This window comes from Betta splendens, chromosome 11 (assembly GCF_900634795.4).
Source record: "Betta splendens chromosome 11, fBetSpl5.4, whole genome shotgun sequence".
Taxonomy (NCBI): domain Eukaryota; kingdom Metazoa; phylum Chordata; class Actinopteri; order Anabantiformes; family Osphronemidae; genus Betta; species Betta splendens.
The window spans coordinates 245,027-267,373 of record NC_040891.2 but is presented as its reverse complement, the minus strand read 5'-3'; the positions used below and the strand labels follow the sequence as shown (position 1 = coordinate 267,373).

At 40.2% G+C, this 22,347-nt stretch overlaps 1 protein-coding gene across 4 annotated transcripts in view; it reads right to left on the bottom strand.

Annotated features, from left to right (window-relative positions):
• The window catches only part of arhgef1a (Rho guanine nucleotide exchange factor (GEF) 1a), a 74,984-nt gene that overhangs the window by 39,422 nt on the left and 13,215 nt on the right, over window positions 1-22,347 (bottom strand). For all 4 annotated transcript variants that reach the window (XM_029166557.3, XM_029166560.3, XM_029166558.3 and 1 more), the window contains 4 exons: window positions 8,556-8,665; window positions 8,316-8,459; window positions 7,876-8,126; window positions 7,441-7,566 (listed from right to left, as the gene is read on the bottom strand). In XM_029166557.3, coding sequence (XP_029022390.1) covers window positions 7,441-7,566; window positions 7,876-8,126; window positions 8,316-8,459; window positions 8,556-8,665 — 631 coding nt within the window. The remainder of the gene's footprint in view (window positions 1-7,440; window positions 7,567-7,875; window positions 8,127-8,315; window positions 8,460-8,555; window positions 8,666-22,347) is intronic.

The window sequence follows — 22,347 nt, the reverse complement described above, 5'->3', positions numbered from 1 at the left end:
AGCATTGAGAGTGATCCCTACCACAACAATCACAGAAAACAATGAGCTGATATACGCTTCAGCATCAGTGATCCTAGAGGTGTTTGGCTATAAGAGCAACCATGGTAGCCATGAGAAACAATACCCACCATGGAAACGAAGGTTGGAGGCAAAAATCAAAGCAGCTCAGAGGGAAGTGAGCCAAATGACAGAGGCCCAGAGGGGTGCAATGAAAAGACCGATGCCCAAGAGGTACAGCCAGATGACCATACCTGAAGCCCTAAAAACTGCCAAGCAAAGGCTACAAGCCTTGGCCAGCCGCCTGAAGAGATACACCAAAGACAACAAAGCCAGACGAATAAACCGGCTGTTCGCAACACAAACTGCGAAAGTGTACTCTCAATGGCAGGGTGATAACAGCAGAGCAGACCCACCAAGGCTGGAAACTGAACAATACTGGAAAGGTATATGGGAAAGGGAGGTGTCACACAACAGTGATGCACAGTGGCTGGTGGATCTGAGGGAAGACCACAGCAACCTCCCTGAACAGAATCCAGTGACTATTACAGTGACAGACATCCAACAAAGAGTCTCAGGTGTGAAAAACTGGACAGCACCCGGCCCTGACATGATCCACGCCTACTGGCTAAGAAGCTCACTGCAACCCATGAGCGCCTGGCATAACACATGAACCAGCTGCTAAGGGATGGGACTCACCCTGAATGGCTAACCGAAGGGCGAACAATCCTGATAATGAAGGATCCCTCAAAGGGTACAGTCCCATACCTACCAGCCAATAACCTGTCTCTCCACAACATTGAAGCTCATGTCAGGCATCATCGCAGCTAAGATAAGTGGCCACAGTCGTGATTTAAAAGTGCCTGTCCCTCTGTGATTTTACCCAGAAGTCATAGAGTATTTTCCATTGGAGTGAATGGGAGGATTTCTGGAAACCTCTGTGCTTTGAGGCAGATACAGACTAAAGTATAGTCTTGATGGCTTAGCCAGGCAAATTATTGGAAAGAAGACAAGTATGAATACAAACGAGTGAAGAAAATATGTTGATAGAGTGAAAACTGTGGCTGTAGTGATGAGTTAAAGAGAAAATTCTGGCGTAAGAATGCACCTCTCCACACTCTAGCTGTGACATCATCCACTCAATCAGATGCAACACACACTAATAGAAAAGCTGGAAATTCCTCAAAAACCACCCTATACTTAAACTGCTATAACTCAGATTTTGTTTTGTAGTTTAAATGGTGTCTGTAGCTTAAGGTGTGTTGAAGTAGTTAAAGCTGAAAGTAGACAAAGCGGTAGAGGATTTGAAATGCTTTTTCCATTCATTTTAATGACAACAAAGTTGAAAAAAGCTTAACTTGAAAAACATGAAAGATATGAATGAGAAAAGTAATAGCACACTTCTCCTTAAAAGGCTGAACAGTTTGATATTGGAATGTTTTTTTTAGCTGAAAGGATGCGGGAGTAGTTAGGTGCGGAAAAACGTACGGAAGAACTAAAAACTAGATAAAGCATTTCCATACGAAGAAACACAGTGAACGCTTTCATGATCCATGTATTGAGAAAGAATAGCAGGAATATTTACAAGATAGCTGAAAGTAGATGAACCATTTAAAGCATGGATGAATGTATTTCAAAAGTATGAGGAGTTAAATAGAACTGAGTATTTGCAGAAGAAGATCAAGCAGCTGAATTTCAAGTTGAGGAAAGTTAAAATGATTGAAAAGGTCTGCTTAATTTCATAAAATGTAGCTCAATGGTTTAAAACAGCAAAATAGTCCAAAACTTGAAAGAATAGCTAAAACTTAACATTTAGAACAGCTAAGAGTGATTGCAGAGGAATTATTTGAATTTTAAATGTAGAAAGATTGGAGCATTGGAGGAAGCATGTGCAGGCATTTGCTTAACAGTAAAATAGCCATATTAAAAAGTCATAATAAACTAGTTGAAAACTGAATTATTACTATTTAGAGCTAAAATCTGGATTGGTGCGTTTATTTTGAAAGGATGAGGAGGTATCATAGGTAGGCCATTGCTAAGCAGTAAAATAGTCTCATTAACTAGTCAAGTTTATGCATTTAAAAGCAGAAAATAGCGCTATTGAAGCTACAGATGGAGCGGTTCAATTTCGCTGCTTTCAGTCGACTGTTAGTGCCCTTTCTGACGTTGATCACACACTTATCACACATGAGGAAGGATATGCAGGCAGTGCTGAGAAGCTAATGTGGGAGATATGTTATCTCTCTTTCTAAGTCCTGTTAGAACTCTGGCTGCAGCATTTTGAATAAGCTGTAGGATTTTTAAAGAGCTGTTAGGACATCCTATGAGTAAACAGTTACTGTAGTCCAGCCTAGAGGTAACAAATGCATGGATCAGTTTCTTTGCATCACTCTGAGAGAGGATGCTTCTGATCTTAGCTATATTTCTAACAAGAAAGTAGACCGTTCTACAGATTTGTTTAATGTATGATGTAAAAGAGAGATCCTGGTCAAAAATGACACCAAGGTTCCTCACAGTAGACTCTGAGGCTAATGTTATGCCATCCAGGTTGGCTATCTGACTCAATAGTGTCTCTCTTGGATTTTTAGGCCCAACAATAAGAATTTCAGTTTTATTTGAATTTAGTTGAAGGAAATTTTGGGACATCCAGGATTTGATGTCTTTTAAACAACTCTGAAGTTTGATAGTTGATCTGTGTCATTTGGTTCCAAAGACATATATAGCTGAGTATCATTTGCGTAACAATGAAAATTAATAGAATGCTTTCTAATAATCTCGCCTAGAGGAGACATGTATAGGCTAAACAAAATTGGACCAAGCACAGAACCCTGTGGTACTCCATAGCTAATCCTTGGAGAATTTGCAGTGGAGAATTTCTCATTAACATGAACAAACTGGAATCTGTTCAACAAATAGGATTTAAACCATTCCAGTGCTGTTCCTTTAATTCTAATTCTATGTTCTAGTCTCTGTAATAGAATGTTATGATCAATTGTATCAAATGCAGAACTAAGATCTAACAGGACAAGGACAGAAACTAGACCATTGTCTGAAGCTAAGAGAAGATCGTTAGTGACTCTAACCAGAGCTGTTTCTGTGCTATGATGTTTTATAAATCCCGACTGAAAAACTTCGTACAGGTTATTCCCACTAAGGTGGTCAGATAATTGTTTAGCCACAAAAGAAAGGGTAAATTTGAAATTGGCCTATAGTTGGCTAGTTCTCCAGGGTCCAGAATAGTTTTTTTTAATAAAGGTTGGACTACAGCCACCTTAAAAGCCTGTTGTACATAGCCTAAATGTAAAGATTGGTTGATTTGATTTAATATGGACAAGCTGATTAAGGGTAGAATTTATTTGAGTAATCTGGTTGGGATTGGATCTAAAAGACAAGTGGATGACTTGGAAGAGTTGATTACTGAGGTTAACTCCACATAAATTATGGGGAAGAAGCTGTCTAGGTAAGACAAAGGATTTGGTAAATTTAAAAGTGATGGATCTAGACAGTGCTTTCTGTCATTTGGAGGAAGCTACTGAATGTATTCTCTAATGGTGATAATTTTATTAGTAAAGTAGTTCATAAAGTCATTGCTGCTGAGATTTAAGGGAATAGTAGGCTTAACACAGCTTTGACTCTTTGTCAGCCTGGCTACAGTGCTGAAAAGAAACCTGGGGTTGTTTTTGTTTCCCTCAAATAGGGAGGAACAATATGTTTTCCTAGCAGCACAAAGTGCATTTTATATTTTAAAAAGACTGTCCTTCCATGCTATGCAGTTTACATTTATTTTGTTGGAACGCCACTGCCTTTCTAGTTGTCTGGTCCTGTGCTTTAGGCTTAGGCTGAGTTATACCATGGAGCTAACCTCCTCTGATTCACTGCCTTTTTCTTCAGAGGAGCCACTGTGTCTAACATTATACATAGAGAAGCTGCAGCATCATCTACAAGACAGACAACCTGTTCATAAGGATTAAGGCGACTGTTCTCCTCTGTGTATCTACAAGACAATGAGGCAAAAGATGATGGAATCATCTGCTTGAATCTGGCAACAGCGTTGTCAGATAAACATCTGCTATAGTAAGATTTCTTTCCAGCTGCTGTAAGGGTAATTTTGCTAAATTCAAAAGTTAATAAGAAATGGTCAGATAACAGAGGGTTTTGGGGAAGAACTATTAAATTATCAATTTCAAACCCATATGTCATGACAAGATTGAGGGTATGGTAAAAACGATGAGTGGGTTCATTTACATGCTGAGTAAAATCAATAGTGTCTATTAAGGAGTTAAAAGCAGTGCTGAGACAGTTACTGTCAACATCTACATGAATGTCAAAGTCTCCCACTACAATGGCTTTATCTGTGCACTAAGAACTAAGTCAGATAAAAATCAGAGAACTCTAAATATGGAGCAGGAGGACAGTAAACAATACAAAACACAACTGGATTCTGGGTTTAAGAGTCTGGGTGAGAAAGACTCAGAGTGAGGCTCTCAAATGAGTTATAACTATCTTCTTCTTTAGGTTCAGGAGTAATTATTAAATCTGAGTTATAAATTGCTGCTACTCCTCCACCTCTACCTGTACTTCTAGGAACATGATAGTTTATGACTCATTGGAGTCGACTCGTTTAAGAGAAACAAGGAAACGGATGTTTTTTGAATTTTATTTTCTGGACAACTTAACCAGAAAACGGCTTGATTCAGCCGATGTTGACTGGAAAGGAAAATATAAATCCATTACTAAAGTTGCCCTTGAGCACCAGCTTCCTGTTGTTGTTGTACTGTGTTTCAAAATAAGAGTTTTTTCTTTCTTGCATGTTCAGACACATTAACAGGTCCTCCGGTTCTAAAACGTTCTAAAACGACTTGTCTTTCCAGCTTTTATTCCGGAGGGGGAAATCAAACTGTTACCACGTACACGGACAGTTTTCTCGTTTCTTTTTATGAAAGTGACAAACGGCATTTAATGAAAGCAGCGTGTTAAAAACGTTTTAAAAACCAGACAAATAAATGGATTTAAAGCTGTTTCCCGTTTTGAGGAAAAAAACGGAAAACGAGAAAACGACTGCCCTGCAATGGACTGGCGACCTGTCCAGGGTGTACCCTGCCTCTCGCCCATAGCCAGCTGGGATAGGCTCCAGCACCCCCGCGACCCTGCATATGGGATTAAGCGGTATCGAAAATGGATGGATGGAGAAAACAACTCGTTGGCTCATTTTCCCAGCTTTTACTCTGGTGGGGAAATCAAACTGTTAGAATGTACACTGACCCGACACACACCGGACAGTACTTAAACACGAGGACATAGAGTATAAAGACAGAACGTCACATCACTGTCTGCTTCAGACGGTGACGCCATTTCCCTGATTCACTCGTTGCCTGCATTTGCACATGCATACATTTCTGGTTAAGCTCTATCTGGACACATCATCTGTCATTCTCTTACGTTTCATTCAGAGTCAGAGCAAACTATAGGTCATTCTGGTCTGAGTAAATTTTAAGAGTTTGGTTTCTCCACCAACTTAACAGCTGCTATAATAAAAGAACGACTTATTTTTTCGTTCTCTGCCTTTTTTTCAAAAGGAAAAATCAGCTTTAAATCCAACTCCGTGCCTTGTGTCAAAAACCAACGACACTTGAATTCCGTTTGTCGCTCATATTAAGAGAAACGAAAATCCAGTTTGTTTTGTATTTTTTCTTCATGACCAACAAACCAGAAGACAAGACAGATATGAATATGAATACATTTATAACACAGATTGATAATTATAGATTCCTATTTTATATTATACTTATATTGTCATATTGGATTGGCTAGAGGAGGGACTGTGTCTCTCGGGTGGCCTGGGAACTGTGTAAAGAAGTTCCCGAAGCAGCTTCGGTAATTGACAACAAACACTAGCGCGCACTGGAGAGCAAAGACGCATACTAATCTATAATATTTAAAAATGAACTACTCTACATTTAATGATACAATAACATGACATCGTTTTTTGTGCTTAATGTGCAGACACAGATAAAAATGAACACTCGGAGCTCACTACTTTGCACCACCTGGTGGTTAAAACGAGACTAGCACCCTGATTTTTTTTCAGCTTTCTGCAGGATTAAAAATACTTAGTCGGGGACACACCCGTTGCACGGTGGCAACGCGACCGTACTGCAGTAAAAAAGGTGGTCGCTTTGAAGTGCTACGACTGTATGCAGACGACATTATCGTCATTGGGCTCATCCAGGACTTTGCATACAGACAGGAGGTATAGCAAGTGGTTCAGTCGTGCAATCCGAACCAGCTGGAGCTCAACATGCTCAAGACTGTGGAGATGACAGTAGATTTAATGAAGAACTGCCTGCCCCCCTTCCCCCTCACCATCCACAACAACACAGTGTCTACCGTAGACTCATTCAGGTTCCTAGGGTCCACAATCTCACACGATGTAAAGTGGGCCCCCACATAGACACTGTCCGCAAAAAGGCCCAGCAGAGGCTGTACTTCCTGAGACAGCTCAGGAAGTTCAACCTGCCCAAGGAGCTGCTTTTTCTATACTGCCATCATCCAGTCTGTCCTCTGCACTTCCATTACTGTGTCGTGTTGGTTCAGCCACCGAACAGGACAGACACAGAATGCAGTGGGTGGTCCGGTCAGCAGAAAAGATCATTGGGACTGAGCTTCCATCTATTGAGGACCTGTACCAGGCCAGACTTATAAAACGGGCTGTCAGCATGCTGACCCCACATACCCCCACACATAAATTGTTTAAACTCCTCCCCTCTGGTAGGCGTCACAGGGTTATGGCCACCAGAACAACAAGACACAGAGTCAGCTTCTTCCCCCAGTCTCTTTCTGAGCTGATCTCTACCAGTCACACAATACAATGACTCAACGCTTCACAGACACAAACATAAACATGCAATGACCACTGTTGATTGTGACACAGCGAGCTGCAGTTTATAGTCTTTATTTCTTCATTTTTTTAAATAACTATAATTAAAATTGTAAATATTAATTATAATAATATAATTATTAATTATAAGAGGAAACAAAGATGGAGTCAGATCATATATAATTCCTTCGTTGTCCTGTGCAAACTTGGTCATTAAAGCTCATTCTAATTCTACATTTGTGCTTTTACTGAATTTTAATAAAATCAAGCTTATTATCCTCTGCTTTTGGTTGTTGCCATCAGGGTTGCCAAAGCAAATCATCTGTTTCCACCTAACTTTATCATGGGCATGTTACACTCTGGCATCAGCCAACTTCCTGTGTTGGAACATAGTGGAGATACATAGATGTACTGACAAACTCCACTGCTCTCTCTTCTAGACACCTCCACAAGTCTGTATCTCAGGTGATGTGGGAGTGAAGCAGAATGCTCATTCATACATATTTAATCTTTAAATGACTGAGTGGCTTGAGCTACGGATATTGTGTCTTGTCAGTCTGTCTCACCCGTATAAAGCACTGGAACCTCTTGTCTCTGGCCAGCAGTTCCTTGTACAATTTGAGAGCCTTCAGGTGGCGGCTGCAAAACTCAGCATAGGATTTTTGCAGGTCATCTGCACATTGGCCTGAGAACTGACAAAAACACACAAAAATAATATATTTTTTGAAAGAGAAAATTACCTTGTGACCTTGTCACAACACGAATCTTCACACTTGTGAAGAGTTTTCATTATATAAATTTACTATATGACTTGCTTTTTTAGAGCCAACTTCAGATAAAAATCACAAGCAGCAGCTTCAACTAAACACAGACTAACCCCTAACTTTAATCAATCTTTGATTAATTTAACCCTAAGAGCTAGCTTTTTTATTTAGCCAGTGTCAGTAATTTCTAGCCATTTCATGTTTGCCAGTCAAGTTTTCTTATACCATGGTTTTCACCTGCTCTAGTAGTATGTCCCCCAGGTGGTGAATGTAGTAGTTATGGGACGACCCAGGCTGCAGGCTGCTTTTGTGGCGTCGGAGAAGTTGTGCAAGAAAATGAGAATGTATCCTAATCAGATGATTCAAGCAAGGGAACATGGCATGCACAGTGCTGGGATCCACCTGAAGCTCATCCAGCATTCCCTGGCGAAACACCCTTTCCATGATATACAGTGTTCGCATGTGGTGCAACTCTGTTTGAATCAACTCTAAAAGAGACGTATGAACACACACACACACACACACACACACACACACACACACACACACACACACACACACACACACACACACACACACACACACACACACACAATCAAAGTCAAGTATTGTAAGAACTTTCTTTGTACTTTGCCATAAATAAAATAGAAGAACTGCTTAAGAACTGATGATGGCACCATAAATGACATCCTGTCGCTTGATGTCATTTTTGCGATGTGTGTGTAAATAACTGCTGTCCACTGCCATACTCCATGAGTCAGCCTTAAAGTCCTGGCCCTGAAGGTCTAGCGCCTCCATTATTGAAGTGTAGTACAGGTCCCCTAAATAACATAAAGTAAAAACATCTACATGAAGCATCATATATTGAAAACATATTTAAGTTCTCTAACATCAGCCTTAAACAGTGATTGCAATACCGTCATCATTGAGAGACTCCACTGACAAAGCTCTGGCCCTGAAGCTTAGAGAGTCTGTTGACTGGGAGAGGATCCTGCGCAGCCCCAGCGGAGAGTCATCATTCAGATTGCTACAACACACATACATACAGTTGTTAGGAAACATGGCTGGTAACACACATATATATTTTAACGTAATGTAAAATAATAGGAAAGGACTTTATTATTCCCACAATGGGGAAATTCTTTTGTTCTACAACAGTAAAACAAAATTGCGTTCCAAAAGTGTAGTTCCCTAAAATTGTGGTGTGCTACAGCGTTTTGGCCTGTTGACTGTTAGTCCAACACTGTTGTTCATTTTGTTATATACAGTGGTAGCGGTTCAAAGTGATTAGCGTTTTCACAGCAGTACCGTCGCATCGCCACGGGCATGACTGATTTTTGGACAACAGAACTGATGCCAACTGACTGACGGCTGACTGACGGTAAGCGTATCGCGTCACTTCCGGTTACTGAGGTTTGCTGCCGCTGTGTGTGTACAGCGTTACTCTCCGCTCTTTTCTAAATATTATCGTTTTATATCCGATAGCGACTGCTAAAAGTTTCAAAACAAGCTTGTAACACTCAAGCATCTTTTCCTTTCATTAAACGTCCTGCTAATTTACACTGTTATCTAAGTGTTTTCTCCGCTAGCGTAGCTCCTAGCTTACTTTCCTGCTATGGCTTCCTCCTTTTCCTCTCCCTCTCGCTCTGTTCGGTGCTCGGTGTGTCTTATGTTTAGCTTATCCTCCGCCTCCTTTAGTGATGGTAATGGTATCTGTAATAGGTGTACGCTAGTTGCAGGGTTGGAGGCGAGGTTGTTAGACTTAGAGTCTCGGCTTCGCACTTTAGAAAACAGGCCAGCTAGCCAGGTCCCTTTAGCCGGTGCGGAGCCTCCTAGCTTAGCTGCTACCAGTCCCCCGGCAGGTCCCAGGCAGCTGGGCAACGACTGGGTCACGGCTCGTAAGAAACGTAGCTTTAGGCAGGCACCCACGGTGCACCACCAACCGCTTCACGTTTCAAACAGATTTTCCCCACTCAGCGACACACCCGCTGAGAAACCCACTCTGATCATTGGTGACTCCATAGTCCGAAACGTGAAGTTAGAGAATCCAGTGGTCATAGTTAGGTGTTTGCCTGGGGCCAGAGCGGGCGACATTGAGTCTTATCTTAAGCTCCTGTCTAAGGATAAACGTAAGTACGCTAAGATCGTAATACACGCAGGAGCTAATGACGCCCGGTTACGCCAATCGGAAGTCACTAAAACTAACATTGAGTCGGTGTGTTCGTTCGCCAAAACAATGTCGGACTCCGTAGTTTTCCCTGGACCCCTCCCCAATGTGACCAGCGATGACATGTATAGCCGGCTGTCATCGCTCCACCGCTGGTTGTCTAGGTGGTGTCCTGCAAACGATGTGGGCTTTGTGGCTAATTGGAGCACTTTTTGGGGAAAACCTGGGCTGATTAGAAGAGACGGCGTCCATCCCACGTTGAACGGAGCCTCTCTGCTCTCTAGTAACATGGCCATGTTGCTTAGTCCCCCCACTCCGTGACAACTCAGAGTGGAGCCCAGGACGCAGAGTCGCAGTCTTACACGCCTCTCTGCATGTTCTCTACAGCCGCGACCCACTCTTAGTCTTAGTTATCGCATAGAGACTGTGTCTGCTTCTCGACCACCTAAACTATACAAGTCACAAACAAATCAAAGAGGAGTGACTTACCAGAATTTAATAAACATCAAAACAGTTCCTCTTACGGAACAAAGTAATAGTAAGCTAATGAAGTGTGGTTTATTAAATATCAGATCTCTCTCATCTAAATCCTTTTTAATAAATGACTTGATAAGTGACCATCACATAGATCTGTTCTGTCTCACTGAAACCTGGCTGCAGCAGGATGAATATGTTACTTTAAATGAGTCGACTCCAATGAGTCACATCAACTATCATGTTCCAAGAAGTACAGGTAGAGGTGGAGGAGTAGCAGCAGTTTATAAATCAGATTTATTAATTACTCCTAAACCTAAACATAGTTATAACTCATTTGAGAGCCTCACTCTGAGCCTTTCTCACCCAGACTCTAAAACTCAGAAACCAGTTGTGTTTTGTATTGTTTACCGTCCTCCTGCTCCATATTCAGAGTTCTTAACTGAATTCTCTGAATTCTTATCTGACTTAGTTCTTAGCACAGATAAAGTCATTGTAGTGGGAGACTTTAACATTCATGTAGATGTTGACAGCAACTGTCTCAGCACTGCTTTTAACTCCTTAATAGACACTATTGGTTTTACACAGCAGGTAAATGAACCCACTCATCGTTTTAACCACACTCTAGATCTTGTCCTGACATATGGAGTTGAAATTGATAATTTAATAGTTCTTCCCCAAAACCCTCTGTTATCTGACCATTTCTTATTAACTTTTGAATTTAGCACAACTGACCCTATAACAGCTGGAAAGAAATGTTACTATAGCAGATGTTTATCTGACAATGCTGTTGCCAGATTCAAGCAGATGATTCCATCATCTTTTGCCTCAATGTCTTGCAGATACACAGAGAACAGTCACCTTAATCCTTATGAACAGGTTGACTGTCTTGTAGATGATGCTGCAGCTTCTCTACGTACAATGTTAGACACAGTGGCTCCTCTGAAGAAGAAGACAGTGAATCAGAGGAGGTTAGCTCCGTGGTATAACTAAGACATCCGCAGTCTAAAGCAAAGGACTAGACAACTAGAAAGACAGTGGCGTTCCAACAAAATAAATGTAAACTGCATTGCATGGAAGGACAGTCTAATGAAATATAAAAAAGCACTTTGTGCTGCTAGAAAAACACATTATTCCTCCCTAATTGAGGAAAACAAAAACAACCCCAGGTTTCTTTTCAGCACTGTAGCCAGGCTGACAAAGAGTCATAGCTGTATTGAGTCTACTATCCCCTTAAATCTCAGCAGCAATGACTTTATGAACTACTTTACTAATAAAATTATTATCATTAGAAAAAACATTCAGCAGCGACTTCTTCCAAATGACAGAAAGCACTGTCTAGATCCATTAATTTTAAATTTATTAAATCCTCTGTCTTACCTAGACAGCTTCTCCCCCATAACTCATATGGAGTTAACCTCAATAATTAACTCTTCCAAGTCGTCCACTTGTCTTTTAGATCCAATCCCAACCAGATTACTCAAAGAAGTTCTACCTTTAATCAGCTCATCCATATTAAATCAAATCAACCAATCTTTACAACTAGGCTATGTACCACAGGCTTTTAAGGTGGCTGTGGTCAAACCTCTATTGAAAAAACCAACCCTTGACCCTGGACAACTAGCCAACTATAGGCCCATTTCAAATTTACCCTTTATTTCCAAGATTCTGGAAAAAATCGTGGCTAAACAATTATCTGACCACCTTAGTGGGAATAACCTGTATGAAGATTTTCAGTCAGGATTTAGAAAACATCATAGCACAGAAACAGCTCTGGTTAGAGTCACTAATGAACTTCTATTAGCTTCGGACAATGGTCTAGTTTCTGTCCTTGTCCTGTTAGATCTTAGTGCTGCATTTGATACAATTGATCATCACATTCTATTACAGACACTAGAACATAGAATCGGGATTAATGGAACAGCATTGGGATGGTTTAAATCCTATTTGTTGAACAGATTCCAGTTTGTTCATGTTAATGATAAATTCTCCACACGCACAAGGATTAGCTATGGAGTTCCACAGGGTTCTGTGCTGGGTCCAATTCTGTTTAGCTTATACATGTCTCCTCTAGGTGAGATTATTAGAAAGCATTCTATTAATTTTCATTTTTACGCAGATGATACTCAGCTATACATGTCCTTGGAACCAAATGAAACAGATCAACTAGTCAAAATTCAGGGTTGTTTAAAAGACATCAAATCCTGGATGTCCCAAAACTTCCTTCAACTAAACTCAGGGAAAACCGAGATTCTTATTGTTGGGCCTAAAAATCTGAGAGAGACACTATTGAGTCAGATAGCCACCCTGGATGGCATAACATTAGCTTCAGATTCTACTGTGAGGAACCTTGGTGTCATGTTTGACCAGGATCTCTCTTTTACATCATACATTAAACAAATCTCCAGAACCGCCTACTTCCACCTTAGAAATATAGTTAAAATCAGAAGCATCCTCTCTCAGAGCGATGCAGAGAAACTGATCCATGCATTTGTTACCTCTAGGCTGGACTACTGTAACTCCTTACTCATAGGATGTCCTAACAGCTCCTTAAAAAACCTACAGCTCATTCAAAATGCTGCAGCCAGAGTTCTGACAGGACTTAGAAAGAGAGATCACATTTCTCCTACATTAGCTTCTCTGCACTGGCTGCCTGTAAAATGTAGGATAGAATTTAAAATTCTCCTACTCACATACAAAGTACTCAATGATAAAGCTCCTTCTTATCTTAAAGACCTAGTTCCTTATGCTCCCAGCAGAACACTTCGTTCTCAGAGCGCTGGGCTACTTGCGGTTCCTAGAGTGTTTAAATGTAGAACAGGGGGCAGAGCTTTTAGCTACCAAGCTCCTCTCCTCTGGAACCAGCTCCCTCTTCAGGTTCGAGAAGCTGACACACTCTCCACCTTTAAGATTAGGCTTAAAACCTTCCTTTTTGATAAAGCTTATAGTTAGAGATGGTTCAGGTCACTGGCAATTATTGTTAGTCACAGGAACCATCTCTTAGTTAAGCTGCAATAGACATAGACTGCTGGGGGACTTAATTTATACACTGAGCTCCTCTGTTTCCTTCTACCTCCTCTGTCCCATAACCTCCCATCATTGTCCCATGTTTAACTAACCTTGTCTCTTTCTGTCCAGTAGTTGTGCTTCTCTCCTCTCTCCCCCCCCACCCCCACTCTTTCTCCCTCTCTGTCCTCACCCACAAGTATCATTGGACTCAAAGTTTGGTGTCTGTGATGGGCAGCTGCGGATCCAACCATCCTGCCTGCATCCAGTCCCTGGTCCTACCATCCTGCCTGTGCTCTGTTGTTGCTTGTTGTTGCTTGTTGCTGTTGCTGTGCTTTTCTATCTCTCTATCCTCTCACCCCAACCGGTCGAGGCAGATGGCCGCCCACATCCAGTCTGGTTCTGCTGGAGGTTTCTTCCTCGTTAGAGAGGGAGTTTTTCCTCTCCACTGTTGCTGTCAAATTAAATGCTTGCTGTATGTGGGATTTGTTGGGTTTAGTTGTGTGAGGTTTTAAACCTTACTTTGTAAAGTGCCTTGAAATAACTTTGTTGTGATTTGGCGCTATATAAATAAAATTGAATTGAATTGAATTGCAGTGGGTGCGTCACTGACTAAAGATTTTTAATACTGCAGCCGGCTGAAAAAGATCAGGACGCTAGTCTTGTTTTAACCACCAGGTGGCGCAACGTTGATTAGAAACCTCCAATGCACTACAGCGTAACTATACTACTATAACTATAACTAAATATGTTTTTATTGTTTAGAGACAAACAGAAAAGACAAAAAGTCGTTCTCATTACGTCTGCTTATAATTTGGTGGAGATATCAAACTCTTAAAAGTTACACAAACACGTGACATGTTTCGGAGTCATATGTCCAGACAGAGAGTGACCAATACACAAATGTATGGATGTGCAAATGCAGGCTACGAGAGAAATGGGGGAGTGGCGCACTAGATCTAGGGAGAATTTGTTTTGACTGTGCGTGTCATTGTAACTGAATGAAGTGGCTGAGATCACTTATACCCCCGTCTACGTTTCAAAACTTTGATTTCCCATTCGCCCTTCCATCCACCTTCACCGGCCTCTCCTTTCTCCTGCTATGGGCGGCAAACAAATTTGAATAAAAGTACCGCCTTACAAACCAATAAACCAAGCAAAAATATTGTTTAACAAAAACACACGGAATTGGATTTAAAGCTGTTTTTTCGTTTAGAGAAAAACGAAAAACCTCTGCTTTTAATTTTTAATCGAAGCTCATCCGTGGATGGGTCGCAGGGCAGCAGTCTTAGCAGAGAGCTCCAGACTACCGCTCGAATGAAACATGAGATCGAATGATATGTGATGTGTTTTGTACTCAGATGAGTTGGATATGAGTTCGACCAAGCTTTTGTTTGTCTCATGTTTGCTCACAGTCACAAAGGCAAACTACACATCCCTTCCCCCTCCTCCGTAGAGGCGCATAGACATGCTAATGTGTTGCTACTACTCAATCAGCAGGTGGGAAATACTTCAGCTCCAGGACAAAGCTCCGTGGTAGACCAGGCAGCATCGGGTGGCGTGATCAGCTGCAGGTGTAAGACTCATTAATGTAAAGTTATTTGTAGCACTTAGACATTTGTTTAAAATATGCAGTGCATTTTAAATTGAAAAGACTATTACTATTATTTATTACCTTTATTGTAAACACAGTATTAATTGCACAATTTGGAATGGCGATGATTTGCGCTTCTTCCATAATAATCATGGATAATCAAGGAAGAAACTGCAGTTTGTAGATGTTATTCCAGGACGGTTTGATAAAGATTTAGTGTGTTTTTCAACTGAACTGTCAGCCAAGCTACGTGCATTATCAAATGAATGCGCCTGTCAGCGGGGAAGACATCAACTCTATTCAGTCGCTATTCAGACTGCTGCTGCCTCCTCCCCAGTTCACACCTAAAGTGTCCGAACCAATGAATGCGTTTCCAGATTGACTGGTGATGCCGCACGGGTTGCTCTCAGTTACAGCAGCTGTTTGAAGCAGGGAAAAGCGAGTTAGCTGTCCTTACCGATGTCTTGACAACTTTATCGTCTGTAAACGATCTCAACAGTTTTTATAGTTTTACAAAGCGTAATATGATGCATATGTTTGATCGCTGCTCGTATTGCATATAAAAGGGAACGAGGACTGAATAGGTATGCTGTTAATTGCTACGATCTTCTGTCAATAAAATATAAAATGTTAAACCTCTGAGCCCTAACTTTTATGTCTTCTTTGGATTAAAAAAACAAATGTTGAATGTTCTCAAATAATATAATATTGCCGCCCTCCGCATGTTTTTTTTTCATTGAAAACATGGGTGCTACCGGTGGCCAACCCCTGGTATAATCTCTTATTCACTTTTATTTTGAGCTGTTCATTGAGCTGTTTCATTCATAATTGTAGTAGTGTAACCTTGGTTAGTATTCCATTTTGTTTTTTTTTTATTTTATGTTTGGGAAACGTGGCATTTCAGCTACTGTGATTTTGTTTGTAATTAACATTAGTTCCTACCTGCCCTTGTTGACGGGGGACAGGAAAAAGGTGACGAGCGTTAGGTAAGAAAGAAAAAATTGTACATGTGCCGTACTGTCTTGCTGTGTGGTGCATTAAAGAAGAATATCACATAAAGAAAATTGTAGCCTGTACAAAAGCGAGAAATGAGGGTTACAGTAGCTTGTCTGCCACAAATCGAACGCTGCATGTGGGAGGGCGCACCGTTCAGCTTCTTATTTTCGGTTTTAAACTGCCATAATTCGCCATAACTTACTTACGTTCTTAACTATACTAAATACTATAATTGTCTGCCACAGGGAACCAGCAGTTCATAGTCTTGGGGATCCATGCACTAAATATTACAACGTTATCTAATCAACTACGATGTTTTAGGACCAAAAGTGGGAGTCAATCGTAGACACTTTTAACGGCTGCCACTGTAGCCTCGTGAACAACTGGTGTGTAGGTCCTGGGTAGTATAGTGGTTAGGGAAAGAGCTTAGAAACATCTGTTGTGAGATCAAGTCCCTGTGTGACCACTGCTTTAATGTAATTTACTGGAAAAACACGGTTTGTGTTTCATTATTATCATTTGCGTACAAGAAAAGTACCCAGTTTTTTCATAGTTTTACTTGTTTTACTCATGCATAGTAATGTAGAACAAACAAGTTGCTGCATTAATGATTAATTGATCTCTGTCTGAGACCTAGCCTTCTGACATGCTATAGAGAGAGATCTTATACCATTTATTTATTTATATTAATTATTATCCTCTACAAGTTAGCAGCGGTAGTCCGTGAGACTTTATGTGAACGACCATAATAACCATGTTTTTAAAAAGTGAAAGGTTTTGGCATTCCACAGCCTACAGTAGGTGCAGCTAATCATGCTGCCCGACGTAAACATGTCCTTGCGCCAATACGGAGTAGGGAGAAGGGATGTGAAGTTTGCCTTTGCGACTCTGAACCAACATGAGACGCTATGTTTACAGCGCAGAGCGAGTTCCAAATCCACTGTTGCCGGTGTAATGAAAGTGTGTTTCCATGCAGATATTGTGATTATTGTGATTCTGGTAAAGTACAGTATAATGCAATGTCTCTATATGTTTAGTTATAATCACATTTGAGAATAGTAGAAGGATAAAATACTGATGATTAAATCAAAGACTTTTTAAGTATAAATACAGGTTTATTTTGGTGTTAAACTTTGTTAAGACACGGCTGGGCGTATCATAACATAAAACTCTGCTGCATTAAGTGCTTAAATTATTCCTGTGGTAAATGTTGCACCCCGAACTCTTGTTCTGTTGGAAATTTGTCACGTTCTTAAAATCAATCAAATCCAGTACTCATCTATCTCGATCTCTGCGCACCCACCGCACTCTAGTGATGTCATCAATATGCCCACCTTTTACCTCTTTCCATAAAGAGCTAAAAATAAATAGGTTCTGCACAAAGTACTAAATGAAAAATGGTAAACTTAACCATAGAACTCACATCACAAGAAAGATTTTATAAAATAATGGTAATAATAAGTATTTCTAGGTCACAACTCCCTCCCCCACTAAAACAATGTTGCAAACCACTTTTTAATAATGTTTCACAAACTCAACACTTGGTGAAAGGCACACTATTGTTCAATAGTTTGGGGTCACTTAGAAATGTCCTTATTTTTGACAGAAAGGCACTTTTTTGCAATGAACAATTCAAAAATACACTGTTTACATCACTAATGCGGTAAATGACTATTCTAGCTGCAAATGTCTGATTTTTGCTGCAATATTTACGTAGGTGTATAGAGGCCCATTTCCAGCAACTGTCACTGCAATGTAGTAATGGTACAATGTGTCTGCTCATTGCTTCAGAAGGCCCAGATTAACAGATTACCCAAACAAATTAACATCCAGAATGCCAAAGACCTGCCATGCTGTAATTGCTGCCAATGGAGGACTATTAGACGATTTGAGGATAAAAAAAAATATTATTTCAAATGCAAATCATTATTTTTACCTTTTTCAATTAGACTATATTTTCCATTCATACATTTTACAACTCATGCTGGTAAATACAAGAGTGACTTTTAATTGAAAACACAAAATTGTCTGGGTGACCCCAAACTTTTGAATGGTAGTATAAGTGAACTGATAAGTGTCTTTCACAAACATCACACATTAGAGAATGGTTAAACCAGTGTCTCTCAATACTGCTTTTCCCCAGGAAATCTCTCATGGCAGCAACACAAGACTAATAGTCGATAGTCCATTAGTATTGCAGGGTGAATAGTGAAGTATCGGGGGCCCCTCCAACATTTCATAATGGAACAACACCCACACTTATTTATCCACATATTCCAATGCTATGACCTCAATGCCATTCTATTTGTTACTAATGTACCAATAAGGCTCTTACTATGTCAGTTGCATAGTATACTTATACTGTATGCATTGTTGCTTATACTGTACTTATTTCTTAAACAACTGTACAATTTATCTGTTAACACTCTGTAATATTGTAACTTCGACATCACCATAAAGTGCTCCAGATTAAGTGCTCCAGATTAACGTAAGGACTATTCGATTATTAATTATGAAAAGGATACATGAATGAGCTGGTCGGTCCACAGCAGACTTCTAAAGGTTTTTTCACATTGATGGAGCAGGTCTTCAGCTGCTGTAATGTCGGTTGTCCAAGCTAATCATAGGTGTAGATACGCTTGGGCTGCCTGACTCTCCTAGGCCTGTCCCTCCACCCCTCTGCTTCCTGATCTTCCTCCATGTCAACCACCGGAGTTTCATTCTCTCTATTCTCTTCCACATGGTTTTCTCTATTGTGTACTGCAGGTACTCAGGCCTCTTCAGTTACCTCTATGAATTTTTCGATCCTTGGCTGGAACTTTTCTGCTTCTGCATTAAGGGGCGACCAGCATTTCTCATGGCTGTGTTCAGATAATACTCTCATCATTAGATGAGAGTACCCTCATCAGGTACAGTATCTGAATGAGGGCATGCAGCGTCAAATCAACTCTGCTAAAGATAACTCTTCAGTTTCGTTCCTGGGGCTATTGCCTGAATTACATCTTCAACCACTTCCTCTTTGTCATATCCCTTTTTTAGTGCCCTTTGTCTTTCCAATCTGTTATACAAACTGTTATATGCTAATTTATTCTTTTGGTGTGGTTCTCCAATTTGTCCAATTTTAATTTAAATCTTGTTGATATAATGGCTGGGCAAAAGCAACATATTGGCCTGGGACAGGTACAGAGACAGCAGCATTTGACACAGACATATCTCCTCGTTCATTCACTTTCCTGGATGCCATTACAATTCCATCCACAAGGTGGTGCTCTTGTAATAATTTTTCTCGTTTAGCTCTCCAATCTTATCATTTAGTTGCAGTAACACAGACATTCCCTCATCTTCCCATGAAATCACTTCTTTGCCTTCTAAGTACTGTAAAATTAGTCTCCTTAGTTTATGGGGTAAGTCGTCGTCAACCTTTTCCATCGTTGTGGATATGCTGCACATATCTCATTCAAATCCAAATCCAATGTCCACAGCGTTAGCATCTTTTCTTCTATCTCTGACAGGACATTTTCCCACTCAGACGACATTTGTTGTAGTTTAGACATGGTTGAAAACTTATTACCTTCACTACTACGTCTATGGTGCTCATCTTTACTTGCGACGTCAGTGTCCTTGTTAGCCGTTAGCGTAGCTCCGCGCTACTTGCTAATGGTAGCTCGTTCTTCTTATTTGTGAAAAAAATTCAACCAGGCGGAAAAAAATATTTTATGTTTCACCCCTTAACAGACAGGACTCTTGGAGACCTCGTCTTCTTGTTGCAACTTTTCTTAGCCCGGGCTCTGTTGGAAATTGGTCACGTTCTTACAATAAATCCAATCCAGTAGTTATCTATCTCGGTCTCTGCGCATCCACCGCACTCAAGTGATGATGTTCTCAACATGCCCAGCTTTGACTTCTTCCCATAAACAGCTAAAAATAAACAGGTTCTCCACAAATTACAAAGTACTAAATGTAAAATGTTAAACTTAAACGTACCCTCCCACATCAAAGATTTCATAAAATATAAAGTATTTCTAGGTCGCAACATAAACTTAGATGTTAGAAATAATTTGGAGCTATTTTCCTACCAAACCGTGAATATGCCATATCTATCAGTTTGTTCCCATGTGCAGTTCACCCAGGCTGTGAGTTCGTCATGTTCCTTCCCCCACGGACAGGTGCATTCGTATGATAATGGATTCTCACCTTGGCTGAAAGTTCTGTTGAAAAACACATCTAAACTTTACAATCAACTGATCTGCTAGACCACCTGATTTAAAACTTTACATTGCGTGCAATAGTTATGTAATTGATGTAACAAAAAACATGTTAATTATTGTAATGGAAAAATTTTGCCTTTGTGCTACTTCTTATCCAACACAGTCGTCATGTGCTGGTTAGGTGCAATACTGAACATTCTTACACAAACAAATAATCTCTTGCGCCCTGTCGTACATCAAGTCTAAACATCTGATGTTCCATTTGACTGACTAATAATTTATGATATATGTTTGTCTTTTACACCCAGACTCTGGCTCCATTCTATCTGACTCCCCACCAGACCCAAGGCTGTTAAAGCGAATGCATCTTGTCTTGGAAGCTTGGTGTTCCTTCCTTTGGATAACAAGACATGATGATGCAGAAGTGAGAAAGCAAACATTCTCACTCACGGCAAGATAAGGTGGCGCAAACAATTCCATTGCTGCAGAGAGACATTCCACCAGAGCCGGACAAAGGGGTTAAAAGGCAGAGACAACTTGAAGATCGCGGGCTCTTTGCATCACACCTTCGTGGTGTGTGCACTGATCTCCCCAGCTGGTTTTTGGTTTGTTGATGTGCACGATCAACATCCATGCTTTTTATTTTCTTTCCCCATTATTTTTATTTTCTTTATTATTTCAATAAATCGCGCAAAAGGACAACTCTCTCATCTGCTTCTTAATGGAAAATTTCCACCACAATTATTTAGCTGGACTGTATGAATATCGCTGGAACATCTCATCAATATAACCATTCCAAATAAAGAGTAAAGGATCGTTAATTTGTTTGTAAAATAAACACAGCAGTACATGCTCAGCTGAGCTAACTACTAGCTAACCTGTGGAACTCAACTAGATACGTATGTATACGTATAAACCACTGAGGTAACTGTCCGTGAACCAATCTACATGGGAATCAAAATAACTGTCGACTATCAAGAGATCATCCACTTAAGTTAACGGTCAGTCAAAACCATGACATTATGTCTCTATAGCAACCCTTTTCTAGGACCCCTTAGATGTCCCGTAAGATGCCTGACTTAAAAACGTAAGACGGCGGTAAACCAATACTAATAATAACAATGACAATGGGAATTTACAACAAAACATTTATGTTAATTCAAAATCATTAGCACACTCAAAACAAATGTATTCTGTAGGTTATAGGGGGTCTTAAAGGTTATAAAAGAATAAAAGACATGATTTCCCATGCATTGGTCATTTGAATATAATAAACAGAAGCCCCCAATGTAAGCCCCCAACTTCCAACCAGACATACTTGTAACTATGCCATTCAATATACTATGTTTACAGTACCAAACAGTGTAATATCACAAACTAAGAAATGAAATATCAGAACTAGCCATGGGTTGATTTTTCAGCACTTGAATTTTAGGAGAACGCTCACTTTCACCCAGCTTGAGCATTACAGCAGCTACTGAACAAAAGGTAAAAGTGTTTTTCATATATTTATGGTAGTCCAGGTGGACCAGTTGACCAGTTGTGATGGAAATGTTGTATTATCCATTAATGTTGATCATTTTTATTATTAATGCAAACAGCATCTGAGCAGGGGTAGTGTTTGATTTAGATAAGGATAAGTAAGGCCTTTCTCTTTCCCACCTTTGCACTTGCAAATTGAAGTGACAACTGTCTAAATAATATTGATGGACGTGTAGTCTCTTTTCGGAAGTTGAACTCATGTTTGTCTAAAGAATGTTGTGGGAGGCGTTTGTGTTATCTGTATGCTTTAAAACTCGGGCTGGGAGGAGAAGTTTTCAGAGACGCTTGGTGTGCACCTTGAGTGAGCATCAACTTGTCCTCTCCACCCGGGTGCCAAGTTTCCTTTTACCTATTGATTTCTTTTCTCTTCTTTCCTATCTTTTTTGTCTTTTTCCTATACGCACATGCAGAAATAAATTCACAGAGACAACGTTTTGAATTCTTCTTTTCATTGAGCCGTCAGAAACTCTAGAGGTAATTTTTCTTACAACACAGTCCAAACATAGAAAATATGACGCAGATTGGCCAGTTTATCCACCCCCCCAGATGATTCCCAGTCTGGATGGGTTAAGATGAGGAATTTGCTGGATTCCCACTGATGTTTCACTTTGTTTTCACTTTCAGTTACATCCTAAAATAGAAAACTGTTAGTATAGCAGTTTACATTTCATTCAACTACTATAATTACACATGTAGTCTACTGGTTGTAAACCCAAGAAAAA